Source organism: Aulonocara sp. 'chitande type north' Nkhata Bay, linkage group LG11, assembly GCF_057382095.1.
Source record: "Aulonocara sp. 'chitande type north' Nkhata Bay isolate Kocher_YH1m ecotype deep benthic linkage group LG11, A_spYH_male_GT1.1, whole genome shotgun sequence".
NCBI lineage: Eukaryota > Metazoa > Chordata > Actinopteri > Cichliformes > Cichlidae > Aulonocara > Aulonocara sp. 'chitande type north' Nkhata Bay.
This window is the reverse complement of record NC_141354.1, coordinates 20,818,990-20,843,988: the sequence shown is the minus strand read 5'-3', so window position 1 is coordinate 20,843,988 and position 24,999 is coordinate 20,818,990. Positions and strand designations below refer to the sequence as shown.

The 24,999-nt window shown below is 36.7% G+C and overlaps 1 protein-coding gene across 8 annotated transcripts; it reads right to left on the bottom strand.

Moving 5' to 3' along the window:
* LOC147318871 (sialic acid-binding Ig-like lectin 14) lies at positions 1–24,999 on the bottom strand. Of its 8 annotated transcripts, XM_086311063.1 has the most exons (12): positions 21,250–23,675; positions 20,742–20,830; positions 20,055–20,447; positions 19,475–19,795; positions 19,084–19,341; positions 8,610–8,867; positions 6,248–6,505; positions 5,375–5,659; positions 5,000–5,281; positions 4,764–4,869; positions 4,600–4,669; positions 3–3,585 (listed from the first exon to the last, which is right to left on the bottom strand). In XM_086311063.1, exons 2-12 carry the CDS (start codon positions 20,791–20,793, stop codon positions 3,217–3,219), a joined length of 2,652 nt encoding a protein of 883 aa, XP_086167189.1. In that variant the 5' UTR covers positions 20,794–20,830; positions 21,250–23,675; the 3' UTR covers positions 3–3,216. The 8 variants fall into 8 exon arrangements, with proteins under 8 accessions (XP_086167182.1, XP_086167184.1, XP_086167183.1 ...); XM_086311056.1 differs by lacking the exons at positions 19,084–19,341; positions 19,475–19,795; positions 20,055–20,447; positions 20,742–20,830; positions 21,250–23,675 and adding exons at positions 9,001–9,321; positions 9,581–9,973; positions 10,266–10,363; positions 10,783–10,841 and having other exon boundaries at positions 1–3,585; XM_086311058.1 differs by lacking the exons at positions 8,610–8,867; positions 19,084–19,341; positions 19,475–19,795; ... (1 more) ...; positions 20,742–20,830; positions 21,250–23,675 and adding exons at positions 9,001–9,321; positions 9,581–9,973; positions 10,266–10,363; positions 10,783–10,840 and having other exon boundaries at positions 1–3,585.

The window sequence follows — 24,999 nt, the reverse complement described above, 5'->3', positions numbered from 1 at the left end:
ATGGGCTTTCTTTACAAAAAGAGTCTTAATTTTCATTTATTGGGATCTCATAAATGTACAGTTATTTTACCTCTTCCAAAACAAAACATTCACTCATTTACCTCACATTTTCAGCCATCGTCCATACTTCACGTTGTTGTTTAATAGGCTCTGAAACCTTTGGGCATTACAATATTTAAATTCAAATTCAAATTTTTATTTGTCACGTACACAGTCATACACAGTACGATATGTAGTGAAATGCTTGGACAACTGCTCGTGACCTAAAGAAAACAAAAAAGGAAAAGGCTATGAATAAGATAGGAAATAAATAGACATTTAGAATTTAGAAGACATAAACAATTTTTCAGTTGAATTTACACACATACACACACACACACACAATATATATGCTAAAGTACATTAAATTCTACTTCTCCTGTCTTTATTAATTCAATTTCAACATACTGAAATCGGGTTGTTTTTTTATTGATTTGTTTAGTTGAAAAATGAAAAGAGGACACCGCTGCCCACAACCACAACCACCAACATGTAGTTGTCTGATTACACCACACAGAAAACAGGCAACCAGGTTTTAGAAAAAAAATATATCAGAGCACACAAACCAGAGGGCGATGCCCATTTCTGAAGTGAAAGTAGCATTAATGCCAGTCTTCAAATGACTTGAAATTTTATTTATTTATTCATTCATTTTATAAAACAGGAAAACAGGAAATGCGGCCCATGGCCATCAAATAAGTGGACCTCTGATCTCAAACATAAAACAAGCAACAATGGTTCCTGGTTATAACAGGTCAATAGGTTGAGACAGATTCTTCAGCATTTGGCAGCCTGTCAAAGTAACAAATGATCTTGACGTCTGTGATAAGGGGGGGAATAATAAAGCCCTCTGGAAAGTGAGAGCTCTCCTAAATAGATTTCAACAAAGCTGCCATGAAAAGATTCCCTTCACAGGCCGGTGTCCTGTATGGGCTTTACAAACCAAATCCCAGAACTTCAGAGAACTAGCTTACACAATTCCTTTTATCCATAATGGACTTCTCAGACTCATCAAAAGCTGCTTTTTCCTTTGCCTGAACTTTCATCTTCTTGCTCTAATATCTGGTGGTCATTTGCTGACATCTCTAAGTATGACTAAACTTCCACAAATATCTTCCTGCCTCACTCAGGCCTCATATCATTCCATAATCAAACAGGACTTAATTTCCACTAAAAAATAAATAAATTAAAAATTAAAAAATGAAGCAACATGATTTACCACAGGATTAAGACATAGATATAGACACAGACAAACAGGCACACACAGACACAAACATGCATTCCCACCCTCATGAACACATATACAAATACTCAGCACTCACCCAACGTGGAGACAAACAGAAATCGACACCTTACACACACTCACACTCCCCAAACATACTCTACACCCCAGGTCCAGATATCCTCAACCCCGGAGAGACAATCGGCTCCTAGACCCAGGAGATGTTACCCTTTTCCCTGGGGTGGGGTCACGCAAGTAGTCCCTACCTGGGACCAGCTCCCCTGCTGACTCCAATGAGTTCCACAAGCAGAGAAAGAGAGAGTAATGCATTGTGCTGAAAAATTATTAAATGATCTCAAGAGAAACTGCCTCTGCTTTCAAGGAGAAAACTTAAACAGGCACAAATTTTCAGCTCTAACTCCCATGTGCAGGAGTATTGCTACTGTGAATGAACGGAACGGAAACAAACCCATCCACCCAAACATGTGGTAATAATGAGTATGCGCCGTTTTGTGTGTGTGTGTGTGTGTGTGCAGTGCTTGTCTGTGCCACAGATAGCTTTTATCAAAATGTGACGATTAGCAAAAGAGTGGGTGAAGGTGTGTCACTGTGGAGACGGGTGTCAGATTATTTTTAATCCATGATACAAGTCCTGCATAAATGCGTCAAAGTTCCGCAAAGCCTCGCTTTGCCCATCACTACCACTAACCCACAGTCAGCAGGCAATATGATTGCAATACTTTGTAGTATTAGAATTTGCAATGGTATTTGTGTCTTTACTACTTTTGCTTAGACCAGTGGATCACAGTGACAGTTGGACAGTTGGTCCTTGGTGGAGTGTTGTGCAGACACTATCAGGAATTAGTCCAGCATAATTTAACATAAGGAATCAAAAAACAAATACAAAGTGTGATTTGTGCATGCTTACTAATTATTTACTAATTCAATTAGATATTAATTATTTAAATTAAAAAAGTTGAAGACATTTACACCACACAATGACACACAGAAAAAATACAAAGGATATGAAACAGGTGAGTAAAATATGGACCAGTTTTAACAGTTTACAATGTGCTTGTTTTACACAAATTAAATGGAGAAACAGAGGTGTAGAAAATCTAACGTTTTTTTTTTTGTTTGTTTTTTTACCTCACCAAGCAGGACCAGGCAAAATATACAAGCTGTCAGTGCAGAAGCACCAGGTTCACAGTCTCATGACAGACCACAAGATACAGTCTGACTTAAGGGTTAACTCTGCCCTCTGCTGGTGAGTGTAACAAATGTGCAGAGGGCATTTAACCTACAGTAGACATGTTTTATACTCAAGACAAATTATTAATCTCATTAAGCTATGAAAGAATGTCCAGAGAGAAAAGCATCCCGGGAAGAATTTGTTGAGTAACATTTTCCCAGAATGAGAACAATATTGCCCATTAAAGAGTGCTCACCTGTTGGACGTTTCAAGCAAGTATTTATCCTTAAACAATCTAGGTAAGTTAGTATTGCCACACCTGATAGGATTTGGCTCAGATTTTATGCCTGATGATCTTTGAGGCATAACACTCCTATTTAATGGGGACTGGGATGTAAACTAGGAGTACACTAGCTGTGATGCCCTGAGGCTTGGTTTGTGCCTGCTGTCTTCTCTTGGTCCTGACTGGGGACCTTTTACATGTTAGGCAAATGTGTTCAGTCCAAAGAAGCACACTTACCCTTGCATAATAAAACATTTAAAATGTTACCTGAAAAGGTTATTAAACCAAAAACATGACAGCAAAATAACAGAGGGATTAGGAAATTATGTCCAAGTTCCAGTCCTTATTTTGCAGAGCCCCTACTTTAAGACGCAGAGGTGTGGAGATGACAGTGTGAGAAAAATGGTTCAAAGTGGAATTATTCATACACAAAACCACCAGATCAAAGAACATTCATCCGAGGGAAACCCACAATGAAACTCAAATTTTGTCGATTACATCATTCACAGTGGAGTACACTGGCTCGTCTTCCTCTTTCTCCTTTTCTAGTTCAGACTGTTTCAGGTCCATCTCTGTCATCATCTCCTCCTCCTCGCCCTTCACCATTTCATCTTCCTGTTTGTCTTTTATTGCTTTCTTAATTTCAGCATACTCCGTTTTTGTGCTTTCTTGCTTTCTCTCTGACTTGCTGTTTCTTTTCAATAGGGAAAAATCAATGTCTGCATACTCCACTTCTTGCGGAGCACCGCTGATTTCAGGCACGTCTTTCTCTGCTGCCACACTTTCATCTTCGACTTCTTCTTGTGGGTTGGACTGATTGTCTTGTGTTTCCTGACCATCATATATGTGCTAGGTACAACGTAAATGATACAAGTCAATTACCAGCCTCCAAAAACCCAGTATTGCACATTAGATTGTGTCTATCTGGGTAATCTGCAATACTGCAATACTAATGTCAAAATCATGTCATGCAGTTCTTTCTTCTGTGGGTTGAAAATCAGGTTGATTCAAACCTAAATTACTTTTTCACAATGCTTACACATTCCTTACATTTTTCCATTAAGTTTAAGTTGTGGTGTTTGAAATAGCAGCAAGAAAGACAGAAATCATGGTGCTGACTGTACTATAAGACATACTATCTAACAGAAACTTCAATTTATGCATTTTTTTTGGTAAAACTCCTAATTAAAGATGAAAGTCTATTACATTGATTGTTTGATTAAAAATCTGATGTGGCTGTGTACAGAGGCAAAACTACAGAAATTCTGTCTTTATCCAACAAATTATGGACCTATATGTGGTTCAGCTTTCCTATGTTATAGTCCACAGTGTTTTCATGAAATAATCTTAATGAGAATAACTGGGATTATGTTGATTTATCTGTTTTCAGTGATTTAGGAGGATTATGCAAAACTTACCCTTTTGGGTAAATTTTTTGGGTAAAGAACCAATTAATTTTTGGTACTGATCTGTCCCTATTTTTTAAAATTGCAAAACTTTGAAGCAAATATAATCAAATATAATTTGATTATATTTGCATGTTGGAAATAAATTATATCTATCTAAAAAAAAAGATGAGTTTTCTTTTTCTCTGTCCTCTTTTATTGCATATATTTTCCTTAAGCAAATGCTGATGAAACAGACTGATAGAGGTTGGACGTAGTTCAAAGGCATCATGAATACACAGTAACCTATCTCCAGTACTTGTTTATCCTTGCAGATCTTTTAGTACGTTAAAACGATATAGAAAACCAAAAGACTAAATATGTATATTTCAGTAATGAGGATATTTGTGCACAATTAAATACTTTATAATTATGTAAAAAAGAAAAAGAAAAAAAAAAGCCAAATGAACATAAATACCTGTGGATCGTCTTGACTTGTTACCATCTCCAAAGTCTCATCCAAATTTCCAGAATTCTTTGTTTTTTTTCTGAATAAAAGGGTTTTACATTATTAAAGTCAAGTGTAAATACATCTATTTAAAAAAAAAACAAACGAAAATATAATAAAAATAAGTGTCGTACCTTGAAGATTTTTTAATCAAACAGCAAACAACTGCAGAAAGAACTACTCCAATCAAAAAGGCAATGATGATTTCTAAATATCCCACGTTCAAAACCGATGAGTCAGCTGTACTCAAATGGAACAACATGAAAAAGGTAATTTCAAAGATGCTTTCAATTATATACAGTCCAATTAATTGATTTTCTAATGTTTTTATAAATGCAAAGGTCTCACTTATGAAAATTAGAATACATACCCACTGTATCGGACACACTTCGGATCATTAGATTTTTTTTTGCTTCTCCCTTTTCATTGTTGCTGACACATTCAACAGTGCTGTTGCCATAGTTTTTTACCTTTAGACTGACAGTGCTGTTGACTGTGTGGTTTGACACAGTCGTTTTGATAGCGTACTCTTTGTGGTTTCCAAGGAGTGGCCATTTGATGGTAGGTAAAGGAAACCCTTCACTGATACACACACAGGTCAAAACCTCTGCTTGAAGCACACATTCAGAGACATCCTGGATCTTTGAAAACCCTGAAAACACATGACCAGAAATATAAACAAGGTAAGGTATGATTTTAAGTGTAAATATGAACTTCACATCAAACAACCGTACTATCTACTTACAAGACACAATCACACTGACAGATGATGTTACAGTTGTGTCTGGATGTGTTGCTGTGCAGGTGTAATATCCCGAATCTTCTGCTGTGACATTCTGGATGACAAGTGTAGCTGAGCCACTGTCATTTTGCAGGTCAGTGTAAGCTCCAGTATCTTTGCTGTTTGTTTTAGAGCTAAGGTCTCTCCACATGATAAGGGCTGGAGGAAAACTTTCAACACTGCAGGTCAGATTCAGAACATCTCCCTCCTTTATGATTGTATTCCCAGTGATTTGAGGTGTCCTTATATCTGTGGAGAACATTGCAGTAGTTTTTTTCAGAATGAAGAAAATAATTGAAATAAAATGGGAAAAAATAATAATCAGCTTAGTTGTCCCCTGTGGTAACAACCATCATAAAACTATTCAAAAAGGTAAAGTCAAATTTGTCTCCAGATATTTTGCTGTACAGATGTATAGATATACAGTTCAGTGTATTCTTATCACATTTGGGATGACAAGTGTAGCTGATCCAGTGTCATTGTGCAAATTAGTTTCATTGTAAAGGTCTGTGCTGTCAGTTAAGTGTCAGGACTGACAAAGCCATCCACCACTAGCAAATGTCAGTGTTGCTGTCTTTGACAGGAAGTTGTAAGCAAGGAACATAGACGTTAACATAGATGCCAGATACTGTTGACAGCAATGCTAAGCATTACACCCAGAGCACAATGTGCCACAACTTTCAGTTAAGTTATTTTAAATAATAAGAAATGGTTTCCAATGGCTCTTTAATACATACATGTTGAGGCAGCTTGACATATTTAAAAGTGTCTGAATACAATATTTTTATTTACCTGAGTGAAAAAAGCTCTGTCTAAAGGATAAAATTGCTTACTCACACATCACTGTTATGTTGATGTTTTCTTGCAGGATATTGTTCATATGCTTTGCTGTACAGACGTACTGTCCAGAATGTCCAGTTGTACCATTAATTATGGAGAGTGTGGCTGATCCAGTGTCATTGTGAAGGGTTATATCAGAACCAAGTTTAGACCACATAATCAGAGATGGAGGAAAACTTTCAACACTGCAGGTCAGATTCAGAACATCTCCCTCCTTTATGATTGTATTCCCAATGATTTGAGGTGTCCTTATATCTGTGGGGCACATTACAATATCACCTTCATTACAAAGCAACAAGGTGATATTTACCAGTTTTTAAACTGTTGATAGGCCACGTAAAACCAGAGTCATGATAAACAATATATACGCGGCGTTTTTTCCTCAATAGTTTCGTCACATTTACTGTGTAAGGACAGCGCTAGCAAGCACTCTCTGCTTATGAGCAAAACAAAAAACAAAAAAACAAAAAACAAAACAGGGGAAGTTTTAGGAGTGACAGAGAGAGAGAGAGAGAGAGAGACAGCAGAAAAAGAGAGAGAGAGGGAGTTTTTTTGATGTGAGAGATTTGTGACGTTTAGCGTGTTTGGGGTGTGTAGTTAATGTGTTGTCTTGTGTAGTTAGTGTGTAGTGTTGTGGATAGTTTTATGTTGTGTGTCAGAACAATGAGGCGACTGCTGTCTCCAGGTAGAAACAGGAGTGATACACCTGCTGCTGTCAGACCTGCAGGTATCAGGCTGTGATGTTCTCCTTTATAGTGGACAGGAATATTTGGAGTGGCACAAATAATTTGTGTGGCATCTTATTGAATGCAGAACAGCTGATTGTTCTGTAAATAGTTTGAAATGGTTATTTAAAAAATCAAGGTAAAAGTTAAATGGATGCAAATAACTTTGTTGTTTGCAAAACTTGTGCATATGATTTTAAAACTGACAATTTGTATTTGCATTTAAAGTTATGAAATATGATTCATTAAACATGTTTGTGGTTGTTACAGTAAAAATATAACTTTTTCTACTCTGATTTTATGTTATTTGTCCAATTTTAGATCAATTGAGTTAATACAGTATGTAAAAAATGAAAACATGATTGTAAATTCAGACACGTGAGGTTGTGCTGAAAAGGAAGATACCAAACAAGGTAAAGTAAATCGTTTTTAAAGGTAAAATGTGGAGGGAAAATCAAAAGTAGTTAAAAATGCCCAATTATACCCTGGACCCCAGAGGGTGAACGTTTTTTTTTTTTTAAAGTAACGCAATAGTTACTTTTCAAGTAATTAATTACTTTTAGAATATTGTAACTCAGTTACTAACTCAGTTACTTTTTTGAAGAAGTAACTAGTAACTATAATTAATTACTTTTTCAAAGTAACTTGCTCAACACTGAACAAAACAGCCTGGTGGTAAATAAAAAGAAAACCTGAAACCCTGACACATACAACGAGTTGATTGGGATATTTGGCTCCATGTTAACAAAACATCTGGGAAGTAGGTACACAGATGGTGAGCTAGGTGACAAATCTCTGTTTGTCGACTATAATAAATGTTGTTGCCCTTGCTAGTTGGCTTCAGAAATAATGGCCAGTTTAACCTATTATTTGTACTCTATTTGTCAGGCGTTGTGTGGAGGCGAGGAAGAAGGAACCCAAACGCAGGACTCGCAGGTAGGTGAAGACTGGTGAAGGTTTATTATAAGGAGTGGATGAACAACGGGTGAACGGACACTGACTGGCTGGACAACTGAATGGCTGACTGAACTGAGGGAACACACGAGAAGGACAACATAACACCAACATCATCAATGACACGACAGTGAACGAGTAGAAACAGAGGGCTTAAATACACAGACTGATGAGGATGATAATGAGAGACCGGTGAGTACACAGCTGAACATAATCTGGCTAATGACACAAGACGAGCTGACACAGGAAAAGCAGCAAGTGAGCACATGGAAGTGGCAAAATAAACTGAACATGAACAAAACTGTAAACACTGGGTCACCGACCCAGGAACCCTGACACTATTAATGTGCAAAGTCAGTTAAGTGTTAGGACAGACAAAGCCATCCACCATTAGCAGATGTCAGTGTTGCTGTCTGTGACTGAAGTTATAAGCAATGAAGAAAGACATTAAGATAGATGCTGGAAGCTCATGACAGCAATGCTAAGCATTATATCCAAAGCACAATGTGCCTATTATTTTAAAATATAAGAAATGGGTTCCAATGGCTCTTTACATAGATGTGGGACAGCTTCATATTTAAAAGTGTCTGACTACAGTTGTTTAATTTCTCTGAACTCATATTTTCAGATGACTGAGTGAAAAAAAAGCTCTGTCTAAAAGCACAAGGTTATTTACTTACATATTACTGTTATATTGATGTTTTCCTGCAGGATATTGTTCATATGCTTTGCTGTACAGACGTACTGTCCAGAAAGTTCAGTTGTAGCATTAATTATGGAGAGTGTGGCTGATCCAGTGTCATTGTGCAGGGTTATATCAGAACCAAGTTTAGACCACATAATCAGAGATGGAGGAAAACTTTCAACACTGCAGGTTAAGTTCAGAGTTTCACCCTCCTTCACATTTGTGCCCCCTGTGATGTTAACTTCCTTAACATCTGTTACACAAAAATACAAATTACACAATAATGAAACTTCTCTTTTTCTCTTTCCAGCAAGACCAGTTGACTAAGAGAGCACACTGCTTTCAAAAGAATTCAGCATACAAAATTATATAGTAAAAATACTCACAGTTTACTTTTAAAGTTGAAGCCTCCTCCGTAGTTTTTTCCCCAGTGAAGCGGATTTTACAGGTGACATTGGTGTTGTGGTGTTCAGCAGAGGAGTTGAAAGTCAGAGTTGAAATGTGTCTTTGTGTGAAAGCAGTTAGAGTTTTAGTCCTGAAAGAAGTGCTGCTTCCTGTAATGTAAGATTCAGTCCCTCCTGCTCCTCTCCATGTCCAGGTGATTTCAGGAACAGATCCAGAGCAGAGACCAGGAGCAACACAGGTCAGTGTGGCCTGCTGTCCCTCAGTCAGTGTGGGAAGCTTAACTCTGGGTTTCTGACTAAGACCTAGTGGAAACATAGAACGTAAGAATAATCTGGTTAACTGCCTGAAGTTCATCAACTACTTATATTTTGGCTTAAATTATAGGAAATTATGTTAAGCAGGTAGATGTGGAACATAAAGTGTTGTATTTCGTTCTAACAGCACACAGGGGTAAATAAATGTGCAAAATCACTTCATACTTGAGACAAAAAATGAATAAATAAAGTAGCACAAAAACCAATATTTATTCTCAACATCCTTTTTTTGATGCAGTGTTTGTACCTTCAACTGAGACAGTTGTCCTTTGACTAGATGAAAATCCATCGTATCCCCAATTCAGTTCACCATTAACTCTGATCCGATACAATCCAGAATCCGACTCTTTGAGATCATTAATGATGATGCTGCAGTTGTTCTGTCTTATATCAGGCTCTAAGAGTGACACACGTCCTTCAAAGCCATACTGAACACGGATATTGTTTTTGCTGTGAAATATTATTTCATCATCATAGATACAGCTTGAATATGCTTCACATTTGTACCAAACTATATGTTTGGGTGTAAATCCAACAGCAGTAGTGAAAGAACACGGGATCACAACACAGAGTCCAGCCTCTGCTGTTAGTGTCTCACTAAGTGTGATGCAGTATTCTCCAATGCATTGTTGTGATGTGCCTGTTATTACAAAGGAGGAGGTAAAAAAAAGAGGAAAAGAATATTTGGTTCATCTGAATAGTTGTATAATGCACAAGTCAGGTGACAGTGATCTTATTAATTTATGTGAACTCTAAATTCTGTTACATGAATTTATACTTATAATTTGATTGCATGTCAAAAAAACACTTTTACTCTCCACACACACACACACACACACACACACACACACACACACACACACACACATAACCGCATAAAACAAAACACTAATAAAGCAGAATTAGAGGAATATAAAGAAGAAGACTCAAACCTGTTTCAGCACACACACAAAAAAGGAAAGTCGCCCAGATCAGAGCAAACATCCTGACTTGATTCTCGGCACGTTCAGTCTCTCCCTCCAGAGACAAACTTTATTGCAGCAAATGAAGTAAAGAGAGATTAGAACAAAGGAAATGCAACATTTTACGTCACACATCGCAATACAGGATGTTGCATGCTTGGTTATTCCATAGTTATGTACCAGTTTTACCGACTGTGCCAACACCACTACCCTAAAGTTTTTATGGTAAACACACACAAAGATCTGTTCTCAAAAGATTCAAAAGGTAAACAAAAGCACTATTACAAAACAAATTGTTAGAACTGCATGTTCTCTGTCGTATTCCATGTAACTTTAGGTCATCTGTATCATTTCATGAATTCAAGAAGTGGCTTCCGTCTAGCAAGTTTTTTGACCAGCACAGTTCACACTTTTATATAATCCTGCGGCTCATTTAGGGTTTTAAAATATATTTTCCACAAAAAACATTAAATGTTTGTTTTTTTACCTCTTTTCTCTGGTCTTTCACCACTCCTCTCTCCACCGTGATCTCAGCTGACCTTTATCCTTGAAGTTTCTCTTCCTCACTTCTCTTTTTCCTTTCTTCCTTCTTTTTACAACAGGATTTCAGGAAGTGTGAGTACATGTTCAAATTGAATTAGGGCAGACCCACTTTTATGAAGTTATTATTTTATATCGCACTATATATGCTCTAATAAAAAACTCATCAAGTAATGAAAAAAACAAACCTTTTTAAAAACAACAAAAAGATGCTCCATGACTGAAACTTTATAAAGATAGGTTGTTGCTGAGCACTGGGACAAGTTAAGTAGGTTTATTTCTAGGTTTGTTAGATACAATGAATACAAAAACAGGTGCAAGAGAAAAAGAGAAAGAGGCAGGATATGTGAGAGTCTCGGACATCGACAGAAGTATTTTTTGAATGTTAAATTCATGAAATACTCTCTGTTTGGTTATGTTCCTTAGATTTTGGTTTCATTGGTTTGGTTTGGTTGCTAGTGTGATTGTTTATGTCTTCAATACTTACATAACAATAACTATTTTAATGGTTTTGGGTTTATGTTTTCTTTTGATTTGCCTTCTGTTTATTTTGTCTGTGAAGGTTCTCAGTCATCCAGGGCATTCTAGTCTAAGGAGCTTGGAAAGAAAGGCGTCTCAACTTCTTTAGCTTTTTGAAGACGTTTCACTTCTCATCCGAGAAGACTTTCCAGTTCTAAGAGCAAATGGTGGAGAGTCCCAGATTTTAAACCCTATGGGAGTGTCCCCCTGTTTTATGGGCGCCCTATTGATCCTCTACCTAATCAGACAAGCTGTGGTCGCAGATTTTGAAGCTATCCTGATAACCTTATCCCACCAACGATGTGGAGATTCAACTTTTTTTTTTTTTTAGATCCAATTAAAATCAAGCACTCAAAAAGATGCTCTGGAAAAAAGTAGAATTCTTGGAACTGAGTTTAATACATTGAATCACATGAACAGCAGGAAAAATACATACAGACATTTAACAAGAGAATTACATAGCAGAAAGCAAGCAAAGCAGTACAGCCTCAAGCACAGACAGCAGAGCAACACAGAGATGGACAGAAAGAAGCAGCAGGAAGAAAGTGCTGGGGTGTCATCTGGTCCCCTAATATATAGTGACCAGTATCCCCGCCCCCTGCTGCTGGGTAACTTTCCCACTCGTCCTGAATCGTCCAGAGGCCAGTCAGGACCCTTTGGCTTTTTCTTATCACAATAGGTCATGACACGGTCAAACATCGCACATTAATCCTAATTATTATATCTTACACAGCAAGTGGCACAATCTTATCTTATACAATAGGTTACATGCATAAAATGGTGATTCTCATATATAAAAACACTTTATTGTAGGTTTACAGTGTGTGTGTGTGTGTGTGATTATATCATATGATATTTTATCATGACGTGTTCAAGATCTCTGCTACAGTGTTACTGTTTTGTCTGTGCTGCATGAAAAATGTTGAGTGTGTAGTTACCGGAGTTGGAGAGTGAGCTATTCAGGAGAACTCTCCCCTTACATTAACTGCCCTGTTACTGTACCACCTTAATACACCATGTGCTTAAGACTCTACGTGAAAGTTAAAATATATATGTTCAGTGCAGATAGATATACAGTGTATATAGTTATTTTGTTTTTTAGTATTGTGTATTTTCTAGTTGATTCTGTTGTTCTTTATATTCAAGCAGATTTGTATCTTCAACTTGTATCAGGTCTTTCTTAGTCGATTAGCTCCTGTTGCTTTTTTTTTTTTTTTTTTTTAATTTTGGCTTCTGTTTGATAGTGTGTGAGTTTGTTGTTCCCCAGTATCCTCTTATACTGTGTCTTCAATGTTGGGGTTGTTACTCAAAAAGTAATTTATTGCACATTGCTTGTTACATTTATTAAAAGTAATGCAGCACATTAGTTAACTACTTGTCAGAAAAAGTAATTTGTTATATTACTTGCTACATTACTTTTGCATTACTTAGCAATGATAAATATGCAGAGAAAGAAAAAGAACATATGCAAATGCTGTTAAAGAACGTTCTGTGTAGAGTTCATGATGTGTGTGAATGATTTATAATGGGTTACATAATTTCACGAATATATATTTAGTGTTAAAAATGTCTTTATTTGAAATGTACATGTGTAAAGTGTAAGAGCTAGTTTTTCGTGACAACACCCTTAACGAGAGCACACGAGACTTTTCTATTCCCAAATAAAACATTAAAACTACACAACTTATACATGATCACACACTTGATTTGTCCATAACTAGTTTTTAACCTGTGCCTTAAACAAGTTGAATGTTGAGCATTTTCTAATAAATTGAGGAAGACAGAACGGACGTTCTGCCCAAATGCTGTCCGTCTGTGGGGTAAGCTAAAGGTTTATTGAAAGAAAAGCAACACAAGGATTTAAAGACGTCTTTTCAGGACAAGCAGTCAACAAGGTATTTGTCATTTGAGAAATGTTTTTATTTGTGTTTGGACTTAATACTTGTACTGTAAAGTTGCTAATTGGTTTGTACTATTCACTCTTGACCAGTTCTCACTGCGTACTGGCGATGGTGAAGCTAAGGAGGAGAGAAAGCCCAAGTAATAAATGCCCGTTTCAAAGAACCAACCTGTGTCTGTGTTGTCGTGAAGAGAACTACACAATAAATATGTGTTAATATAAATTAAACTGGGCAGATATCATTAAAAAGTATTTTAAATGTGCTATACTTGTAGGGTAGTGTGGACCAATTGAGAAGGACAAGAACTGAACTTTGAATCACAATAATCCTTCAAAATGTTCTTCTTAAAGTCATGATGACTGAATGCGACATCCTCATCTGTAATCTTACCTTCACTACTTTATGAAATGTTTATACATAAAATGAATATTGCATGGATTTGCACTACCATGAGTTGACCAACATGGCTGCTTCTTTCATGTTTCAACATTAGGGATCTGTGTATCAACTTTTTGACAACAATTCAGCTTTACTAAGAAGCCTCTAGAATAAGTTTTCTCATCATTACTATTTTTTGATCAAACAAATACTAAATGTCTACTTAATGTATACTAGTGTCTGTGTTTTAGGAAGAAACTCTCCTCCTGGCAGGGTTGTTGCATCACAGATTCAATCATATTCCCTTCAAAGAACAGAATTTTTTTTGTGCCAATTAAAATACGTTAGCATTTTGTAAAAATCTGCATTACTAAAATTCTATTCTAATATAAAAAGAAAGAAAGAAAGATGTGTTGTTGTTTATGTAAAGGGAATACTTAAAGCGATTTTAGGTGTCCGCATTTTGCTCATTTGCTGGTTCATTATTAGATTTCGGATAACTAAAATAAGTTAAAAAGCTGTAATGTATTTAAAAAAAACATGGATTTTTAAAAATGTACATTGCTGCAGCACTTCTTCTCTAACAGCTTATAGTTTAATCATACACATGTGAGCCACAGTTCATGTATTAAGCAGTCCACAGGTTAATATACAATGACCTTAATCTTTTAAACATTACTTGTTTATTCCTCTTCTAATTCATCTGTTTTCAGTAAGTTTGTCTTTTGTGAAGATTATGCAAAAATTCTTTTACTGAATTTCAATGAACTTGCTTTCAGCTATGTGCATATTAAAGGAGCAAATGAATTTTGACATACAAATGGTAAATGGCCTGTATTTATATAGCGCTTTACTAGTCCCTAAGGACCCCAAAGCGCTTTACATATCCAGTCATCCACCCACTGGTGATGGCAAGCTACATTGTAGCCACAGCCACCCTGCGGCGCACTGACAGATGCGAGGCTGCCGGACACTGGCGCCACCGGGCCCTCTGACCACCACCAGTAGGCAAGGGGTGAAGTGTCTTGCCCAAGGACACAACGACCGAGACTGTCCAAGCCGGGGCTCGAACCGGCAACCTTCCGATTGCAAGGCAAACTCCCAACTCTTGAGCCACGATCGCCGAACGATACAAGTGGCCCTCTTTCTTTAAAATTACAGAACCTTGAAGCAGGATGAGCCCTTAAGGACAACAAAATACTGCAACTGTAATCTAGTCCCTGTTACTGTTTCCATTTCTGATTTCCCATCAGCATTATTTTTTTTATCATGACCTTGCTCTGTGACCACATAAATCTGATGATTTTGATGTATTTGAATTACACAGATTTTTTTATTTTTTATTTTTTATTTTTTTACAAAAGAATAGCCTGTACTACAAGCAATTTGTTCAGGAGCAGTGTTTGCTTTGAAAGAGAAAACACACATCCCTTTAGGGTTATGTCAGCAAGGGTATCCGGTGTAAAGATCTGCCAAATCAAACATCACATACGCCCCCTGAAGAAACCCCTTCTAAATGTGAGACTCTGTGAGTCTGTTTTTGCACATATCTTAAGGAATAACTGCCTGACACTTGTCCAAAAAAGCTGTAAAGTTCAACAGGTTTCACAACATTGTAAAGAAATGCAATTTTTCTAGCTGCCCACAGAGGTTGACAAATGTGCAAAAACCCCCGTTAAGATAATAAAAACAGCTTTAACAATATACTTTTTATGTGCTCATTTTTAATCTAGCTTTTCAATTTAAAGGGTGTTAAAGAGAAATTACACATCAGTTATATGTAATAAACATACAAACTTACCAGGCAAACACAACATAAATGAAAATAAGCACAATTATGAGGACAGAAAAGTAAAGAGAAGTGCTGACAAATGATGAGCTGTAGTAAGAATAGAAGACTATAAATGTTAGGGTTAATGTGTTGTAGGTTGTCATTTAAAAAGCTAGAATGCTTTTGTTTGCTCCCTATGTAACCCATGCATATGAGTATGTGCACGACCTTCATAATGAGAAAAATCTGCCTTGAGAAGAACAGACTCAACTCAATGAAGGAAGCCACCTGGCGGGACAAGGTAACAACAACATCCTGGTAGGGCTGCACTCACATCGTATAACCACGCTTGCACAACACACTTTGTAAACATATATAGTAATTTGTCTTAGTTAACACAGCAACAAGCTTTATGAATATTCATGTGTGTAAAGAATAAAAGCAACCTGCAGGGGGAAGCAAGTTGAAGTGGGTTGGAGACAACTGCTTCCCTCGCGGTGAGTGTAAACCAGAGCTCTGTGTGACCTCGTTCCTGAGTGAGTTTCTGTTTATCCAGCAGTATCAGAGGTGAAACTCTGACATTGATTTGCAGGTGTTTGCTTGGCAATACACTGAATATGTTAGTTAGCAATGGTAAGGAAGGAACAAGAGAAAACTGAGTGTCTGGTGTTTTTTGACTTGGGCACTGTGTTTTCCTGTGCCCATCTATGAGGGTGTAGCCCTATTTTCTCACCTGCTTCTCCCAGCAATTCAGTTCAATTCAATTTTATTTATACAGCGCCAAATCACAACAACAGTCGCCTCAAGGCACTTTATATTGTATAGTAGACCCTACAATAATACATGCAGAGACAAAACCCCAAACAATCATATGACCCCCTATGAGCAAGCACTTTGGCGACAGTGGGAAGGAAAAACTCATTTTAACAGGAAGAAACCTCCGGCAGAACCAGGCTCAGGGAGGGGCGGCCATCTGCTGCAGCCTTTCTCAGTGGTCTTCTGCAGCCAGTGATCCATCAATGGCAATCAGCAGAATGACATTTAAGACAAGCTCAGCCCTTCACTCTGTTGTCAGCTACCTCACGGTGGTACCCAGGCTTTCATGCTAGTTGTTGTTCATGTTTTTTAAATAAAACTTTTTTTTTTTTTTTTAGAAAAGCAAACAAAACACCACATTTTCAAAAGGTTTGGCAGGTGTTTTCTCGTTTGTTTGTTTGGGTTTTTTGTATTACTTAAACATTAAGTGGTAATCCAATGAGTGCCAGCAGTGGCCCACAGCTCAAGTTTGAGACCCCTGATTTAAAAAGATTGTTGCCTCTAATTTGTACCTGTGGATGATTTCTTAGGAAAAGTTCAAGGTAGAGTTGTAAACTTTTTTTGTGTCATTTTCCAGGTGATATATTCATCTCTGTAATTATTCCTCTGCCTGACTTTCTGGATGTTTGGCTGCTAGTCTTTTCTTTTCATAATTTCTACCTTGTCATGCTGTCAAACTCAGTGCTGACATCATTGGATGATCATGCCGGCCTTCTCTGAGCCAATCAGCATCCGTTTTGTGTGCTATAAATCTTAGTGGTCTTCTGTTGTTCTGCCTTTCAGACTCCTTTGTTTACAATTTTAATGGACTCTATGTATAAGTTGAAATAAAAAGTGTAGTTTATTACATGTAAAACATTCCCTACAATGCAATGTAAAAAATAACAAAACAATAACAGACTGCCATTACAACAGCACAGCTTTCTGAAACTTGTGACTGGAAATCTGACGCCTGACTTTTCAGTTTATATGTTGTGCAAGAACATCATAATCTGGTGACACATCTGCTTTTTGCAGTGACATGTAGGTTCTCTCCTCCTGATGTAGGTTCACCTTTTTTCTTGAATTCCTTTGATGAGAAGAAACAGAACCTCATTATTGTCTAAAAGTCTTGACTGCATTCAAAGAGTCAAACAAAAACATAAACATACATGTGGAGAAACATACCAGAGGAACCATATGTAGGTTATGCAGAAGGCATTCAAAGTGAGAGATACACCAGCAACAATCCAGGGAAGAACTGTACTGTAAGAACCACAGTGTTTCACACGAGCTGCTCTAAGACAGAAGAGAACACATGCAAACACACATACACACCAAACACACACAGATAGATATAATAAATAATAAATAAATAATTTCCCCCAAGGATCAATAAAGTATTCTGATTCTGTCAGGGCTCTGTGTGCGGGCAGGCGGAAATGTGGATCCAAATGCAGGACTCCGAGACGAAATGTAACTAAAACCACAGCTTTTATTGCTGGCATGAAACAAAAACAAAAACACAAACCAAACCAAACCATGAAACCAAGCAGGAACACACAGGCAGGGTCTGAGGGTACGACACGACACTGAGCACAGGAAAACACAGGGCTAATATACACAGGGTGGTAATCAGCGAATGGGCAACAGGAGGGAGACACAGCTGGGAGAGATCAGGGTTAACGAGACGGGGGAACCAAGCTGCACACACTAACATAAGACAAAGACTTTCACAATAAAACAGGAAACATGAATTACTAAACAAGCATGCAGACTTTACATTGAGAGACAGACAGACAGAGAATGACACATGGAACCTGAACTAAACTAAACGTGAGATATAACTGAGAACAAATCCTTAAGCACGGATAAACAGAAACAAGAAATAATAATCATCATCACTACGAGAATAAGAAAACAATCCATGAAGCAGAATTAAACCGAAATATAATAAACTCAAAATACTGGACTGTGACAGATTCTGATTAAAAATGTATATGATTACATATTGATATATATAAATTATGTTTCCTGGAGCCACAGCTGAGAAGCTAAACATCTCCCTGCAGGTTGCCAACCTCTGCTCTAAATTCATACTGTTGTGTAGCTACTGTAGATATCTCTGCACCGCTGACTGATGCGTAGTGTGCACAATGTTGTTGTGATATTTTGTTTATTGCAAATGTTTCCTTTGATTTGCACAGTTTGGATCTTTGAAAACTCTGAAAAGACATGATCAGAAATATAAACAACGTAATAACCAAGGTAAAATATGATTTTTAGTGAAATATTAACTTCACATTCAACATTGGTACGATGTACTGTCACATTCTGCATGACAAGTGTAGCTGAGACAGTGTTTTGCCCTCATTAACACTTATATTCCCATTGAGCTAAAGTTTCCATTTATCTGTGACACACATTCGGTTTATTAAGGAGGAAAAATATCTCAAATACTTAGTATATATATATATATATATATATATATATATATATATATATATATATATATATATATATATATATATATATATATATATATATATATATATAAAGAAAAGAAAAGAAAAGAAAAGAAAAGAAAAAAAAGAAAACAGCCTGCTGGTAAATTAAAAGAAAACCTGAAACCCTGACACATACAACGAGTTGATCAGGATGTTTGGCTCCATGTTAACAAAACATCTGAGAGGTAGGTACACGGACGCTTGGCTAGGTGAAAAATGTCTATTTGTCAACTCTATAAATGAATGTTGCCCTTGCTAGTTGGCAAGATAAATATTACTACTTATTTGTACTTTATTAATGTGTAAGATCAGTTAAGTGTCAGGACAGAAAAAGCCATCCACCATTTTCACCTGACTGAAAAAAGCAGTTTACTTACACATCACTGTTATATCGATGTTTTCCTGCAGGATATTGTTCATATGCTTTGCTGTACAGACGTACTGTCCAGAATGTTCAGTTGTAGCATTAATTATAGAGAGTGTGGCTGATCCAGTGTCATTGTGCAGGGTTATATCAGAACCAAGTTTAGACCACATAATCAGAGATGGAGGAAAACTTTCAACACTGCAGGTCAGGTTCAGAGTTTCACCCTCCTTCACATTTGTACCCCCAGTGATGTTAACTTCCTTAACATCTGTTACACAGAAATAAAAATGACATATTAATAAAACTTCTCTTTTTCTCTTTCCTGTAAGACCATCTGACTAAGAGAGCACACTGCTTTCAAAAGAATTCAGCATACAAAGTTATATAGTGAAAATACTCACAGTTTACTTTTAAAGTTGAAGCCTCCTCCGTAGTTTTTTCTCCAGTGAAGCGGATTTTACAGGTGACATTGGTGTTGTGGTGTTCAGCAGAGGAGTTGAAAGTCAGAGTTGAAATGTGTCTTTGTGTGAAAGCAGTTAGAGTTTTAGTCCTGAAAGAAGTGCTGCTTCCTGTAATGTAAGATTCAGTCCCTCCTGCTCCTCTCCATGTCCAGGTGATTTCAGGAACAGATCCAGAGCAGAGACCAGGAGCAACACAGGTCAGTGTGGCCTGCTGTCCCTCAGTCAGTGTGGGAAGCTTAACTCTGGGTTTCTGACTAAGACCTAGTGGAAACATAGAACGTAAGAATAATCTGGTTAACTGCCTGAAGTTCATCAACTACTTATATTTTGGCTTAAATTATAGGAAATTATGTTAAGCAGGTAGATGTGGAACATAAAGTGTTGTATTTCGTTCTAACAGCACACAGGGGTAAATAAATGTGCAAAATCACTTCATACTTGAGACAAAAAATGAATAAATAAAGTAGCACAAAAGCCAATATTTATTCTCAACATCCTTTTTTTGATGCAGTGTTTGTACCTTCAACTGAGACAGTTGTCTTTTGAATAGATGTAAATCGATCTCCTCTCCGATTCAGTTCACCATTAACTCTGATCCGATACAATCCAGAATCCGACTCTTTGAGATCATTAATGATGATGCTGCAGTTGTTCTGTCTTATATCAGGCTCTAAGAGTGACACACGTCCTTCAAAGCCATACTGAACACGGATATTGTTTTTGCTGTGAAATATTATTTCATCATCATAGATACAGCTTGAATATGCTTCACATTTGTACCAAACTATATGTTTGGGTGTAAATCCAACAGCAGTAGTGAAAGAACACGGGATCACAACACAGAGTCCAGCCTCTGCTGTTAGTGTCTCACTAAGTGTGATGCAGTATTGTCCACTGCATTGTTGTGATGTGCCTGTTATTACAAAGGAGGAGGTAAAAAAAAGAGGAAAAGAATATTTGGTTCATCTGAATAGTTGTATAATGCACAAGTCAGGTGACAGTGATCTTATTAATTTATGTGAACTCTAAATTCTGTTACATGAATTTATACTTATAATTTGATTGCATGTCAAAAAAACACTTTTACTCACCACACACACACACACACACACACACACACACACACACACACACACACACACATAACCGCATAAAACAAAACACTAATAAAGCAGAATTAGAGGAATATAAAGAAGAAGACTCAAACCTGTTTCAGCACACACACAAAAAAGGAAAGTCGCCCAGATCAGAACAAACATCCTGACTTGACGTTCAGTCTCTCCCTCCAGAGACAAACTTTATTGCAGCAAATGAAGTAAAGAGAGATTAGAACAAAGGAAATGCAACATTTTACGTCACACATCGCAATACAGGATGTTGCATGCTTGGTTATTCCATAGTTATGTACCAGTTTTACCGACTGTGCCAACACCACTACCCTAAAGTTTTTATGGTAAACACACACAAAGATCTGTTCTCAAAAGATTCAAAAGGTAAACAAAAGCACTATTACAAAACAAACTGTTAGAACTGCATGTTCTCTGTCGTATTCCATGTAACTTTAGGTCATCTGTATCATTTCATGAATTCAAGAAGTGGCTTCCGTCTAGCAAGTTTTTTGACCAGCACAGTTCACACTTTTATATAATCCTGCGGCTCATTTAGGGTTTTAAAATATATTTTCCACAAAAAACATTAAATGTTTGTTTTTTTACCTCTTTTCTCTGGTCTTTCACCACTCCTCTCTCCACCGTGATCTCAGCTGACCTTTATCCTTGAAGTTTTTCTTCCTCACTTCTCTTTTTTCTTTCTTCCTTCTTTTTACAACAGGATTTCAGGAAGTGTGAGTACATGTTCAAATTGAATTAGGGCAGACCCACTTTTATGAAGTTATTATTTTATATCGCACTATATATGCTCTAATAAAAAAACTCATCAAGTAATGAAAAAAACAAACCTTTTTAAAAACAACAAAAAGATGCTCCATGACTGAAACTTTATAAAGATAGGTTGTTGCTGAGCACTGGGACAAGTTAAGTAGGTTTATTTCTAGGTTTGTTAGATACAATGAATACAAAAACAGGTGCAAGAGAAAAAGAGAAAGAGGCAGGATATGTGAGAGTCTCGGACATCGACAGAAGTATTTTTTGAATGTTAAATTCATGAAATACTCTCTGTTTGGTTATGTTCCTTAGATTTTGGTTTCATTGGTTTGGTTTGGTTGCTAGTGTGATTGTTTATGTCTTCAATACTTACATAACAATAACTATTTTAATGGTTTTGGGTTTATGTTTTCTTTTGATTTGCCTTCTGTTTATTTTGTCTGTGAAGGTTCTCAGTCATCCAGGGCATTCTAGTCTAAGGAGCTTGGAAAGAAAGGCGTCTCGACTTCTTTAGCTTTTTGAAGACGTTTCACTTCTCATCCGAGAAGACTTTCCAGTTCTAAGAGCAAATGGTGGAGAGTCCCAGATTTTAAACCCTATGGGAGTGTCCCCCTGTTTTATGGGCGCCCTATTGATCCTCTACCTAATCAGACACGCTGTGGTCGCAGATTTTGAAGCTATCCTGATAACCTTATCCCACCAACGATGTGGAGATTCAACTTTTTTTTTTTTTTTTAGATCCAATTAAAATCAAGCACTCAAAAAGATGCTCTGGAAAAAAGTAGAATTCTTGGAACTGAGTTTAATACATTGAATCACATGAACAGCAGGAAAAATACATACAGACATTTAACAAGAGAATTACATAGCAGAAAGCAAGCAAAGCAGTACAGCCTCAAGCACAGACAGCAGAGCAACACAGAGATGGACAGAAAGAAGCAGCAGGAAGAAAGTGCTGGGGTGTCATCTGGTCCCCTAATATATAGTGACCAGTATCCCCGCCCCCTGCTGCTGGGTAACTTTCCCACTCGTCCTGAATCGTCCAGAGGCCAGTCAGGACCCTTTGGCTTTTTCTTATCACAATAGGTCATGACACGGTCAAACATCGCACATTAATCCTAATTATTATATCTTACACAGCAAGTGGCACAATCTTATCTTATACAATAGGTTACATGCATAAAATGGTGATTCTCATATATAAAAACACTTTATTGTAGGTTTACAGTGTGTGTGTGTGTGTGTGATTATATCATATGATATTTTATCATGACGTGTTCAAGATCTCTGCTACAGTGTTACTGTTTTGTCTGTGCTGCATGAAAAATGTTGAGTGTGTAGTTACCGGAGTTGGAGAGTGAGCTATTCAGGAGAACTCTCCCCTTACATTAACTGCCCTGTTACTGTACCACCTTAATACACCATGTGCTTAAGACTCTACGTGAAAGTTAAAATATATATGTTCAGTGCAGATAGATATACAGTGTATATAGTTATTTTGTTTTTTAGTATTGTGTATTTTCTAGTTGATTCTGTTGTTCTTTATATTCAAGCAGATTTGTATCTTCAACTTGTATCAGGTCTTTCTTAGTCGATTAGCTCCTGTTGCTTTTTTTTTTTTTTTTTTTTTAATTTTGGCTTCTGTTTGATAGTGTGTGAGTTTGTTGTTCCCCAGTATCCTCTTATACTGTGTCTTCAATGTTGGGGTTGTTACTCAAAAAGTAATTTATTGCACATTGCTTGTTACATTTATTAAAAGTAATGCAGCACATTAGTTAACTACTTGTCAGAAAAAGTAATTTGTTATATTACTTGCTACATTACTTTTGCATTACTTAGCAATGATAAATATGCAGAGAAAGAAAAAGAACATATTATAATATGCAAATGCTGTTAAAGAACGTTCTGTGTAGAGTTCATGATGTGTGTGAATGATTTATAATGGGTTACATAATTTCACGAATATATATTTAGTGTTAAAAATGTCTTTATTTGAAAGCTTAACTCTGGGTTTCTGACTAAGACCTAGTGGAAACATAGAACGTAAGAATAATCTGGTTAACTGCCTGAAGTTCATCAACTACTTATATTTTGGCTTAAATTATAGGAAATTATGTTAAGCAGGTAGATGTGGAACATAAAGTGTTGTATTTCGTTCTAACAGCACACAGGGGTAAATAATGGGGAAAATCCCTTCATACTTGAGACAAAAATTAATAAATAAAGTAGCACAAAAGCCAATATTTATTCTCAACATCCTTTTTTTGATGCAGTGTTTGTACCTTCAACTGAGACAGTTGTCTTTTGAATAGATGCAAATCCATCTTCTCTCCATTTCCGTTCACCATTAACTCTGATCCGATACAATCCAGAATCCGACTCTTTGAGATCATTAATGATGATGCTGCAGTTGTTCTGTCTTATATCAGGCTCTAAGAGTGACACACGTCCTTCAAAGCCATACTGAACACGGATATTGTTTTTGTTGCTGTGAAATATTATTTCGTGATCATAGTCACATCTTGAATATGCTTCACATTTGTACCAAACTATATGTTTGGGTGTAAATCCAAAACCAGTAGTGAAAGAACACGGGATCACAACACAGAGTCCAGCCTCTGCTGTTAGTGTCTCACTAAGTGCGATGCAGTATTGTCCACTGCATTGTTGTGATGTGACTGTTAATACAAAGGAGGTAAAAAAAAAAAAAAAAAAAAGAGGAAAAGAATATTTGGTTCATTTGAATCGTTGGATTAATTTATGATGAATTCTACTTCAATAATGAATACTTATAATCTGAATGCATTTCAAAAAAACACTTTTAATACTCACACACACACACACACACACACACACACACACACACACACACACACACACACACACACACCTGCACATATAACCGTATAAAACAAAAATGATAAAGCGGAATTACAAGATTAGAAACAAGAAGAATCAAACCTGTTTCAGCATTACTGACTCTTTTACACAAAAAGAAAGATGCCCAGATCAGAACAAACATCCTGACTTGATTCTCAGCACGTGCAGTCTCTCCCTCCAGTGAGAAACTTTATTGGAGCAAATGAAGTAAAGAGATATTAAGGGAATTCAACATCTTACATCACACATTGTAATAGAGGATGTGGCATGCTTGGTTATTCCGTAGTTATGTATGCCTACATCATTACCCTAAAGTTTTTCTGGTAAACAAAGATCTGTTCTCAAAAGATAAATGACCAAAGCAAAATATTTTTTACAGCTCAACAAAAGCACTAATACAATAAAAACTGTTACTACTGTACTGAACAGTGGATTCTCAAACTAACACATTTTTTGACCAGCACAGTCAACACCTTTATACAATATTGTTTAGTGTTTTAAAGATATTTTGAAAAAAACATTAAATGAATGGTTTTTTTTTTTTTTTTACCTCTTTTGTCTATTTCTTCTTCAGTCTTCTATCCACAGTGAAAGTCTGCTGACTTTTAATCTTCAAGCTTCTCCTTTTCCTTTCTTCCGTATTTTTACAGCAAGATTTCAGGAAGGGTGTGATACATTCAAACTGGATTACGACACATTCAC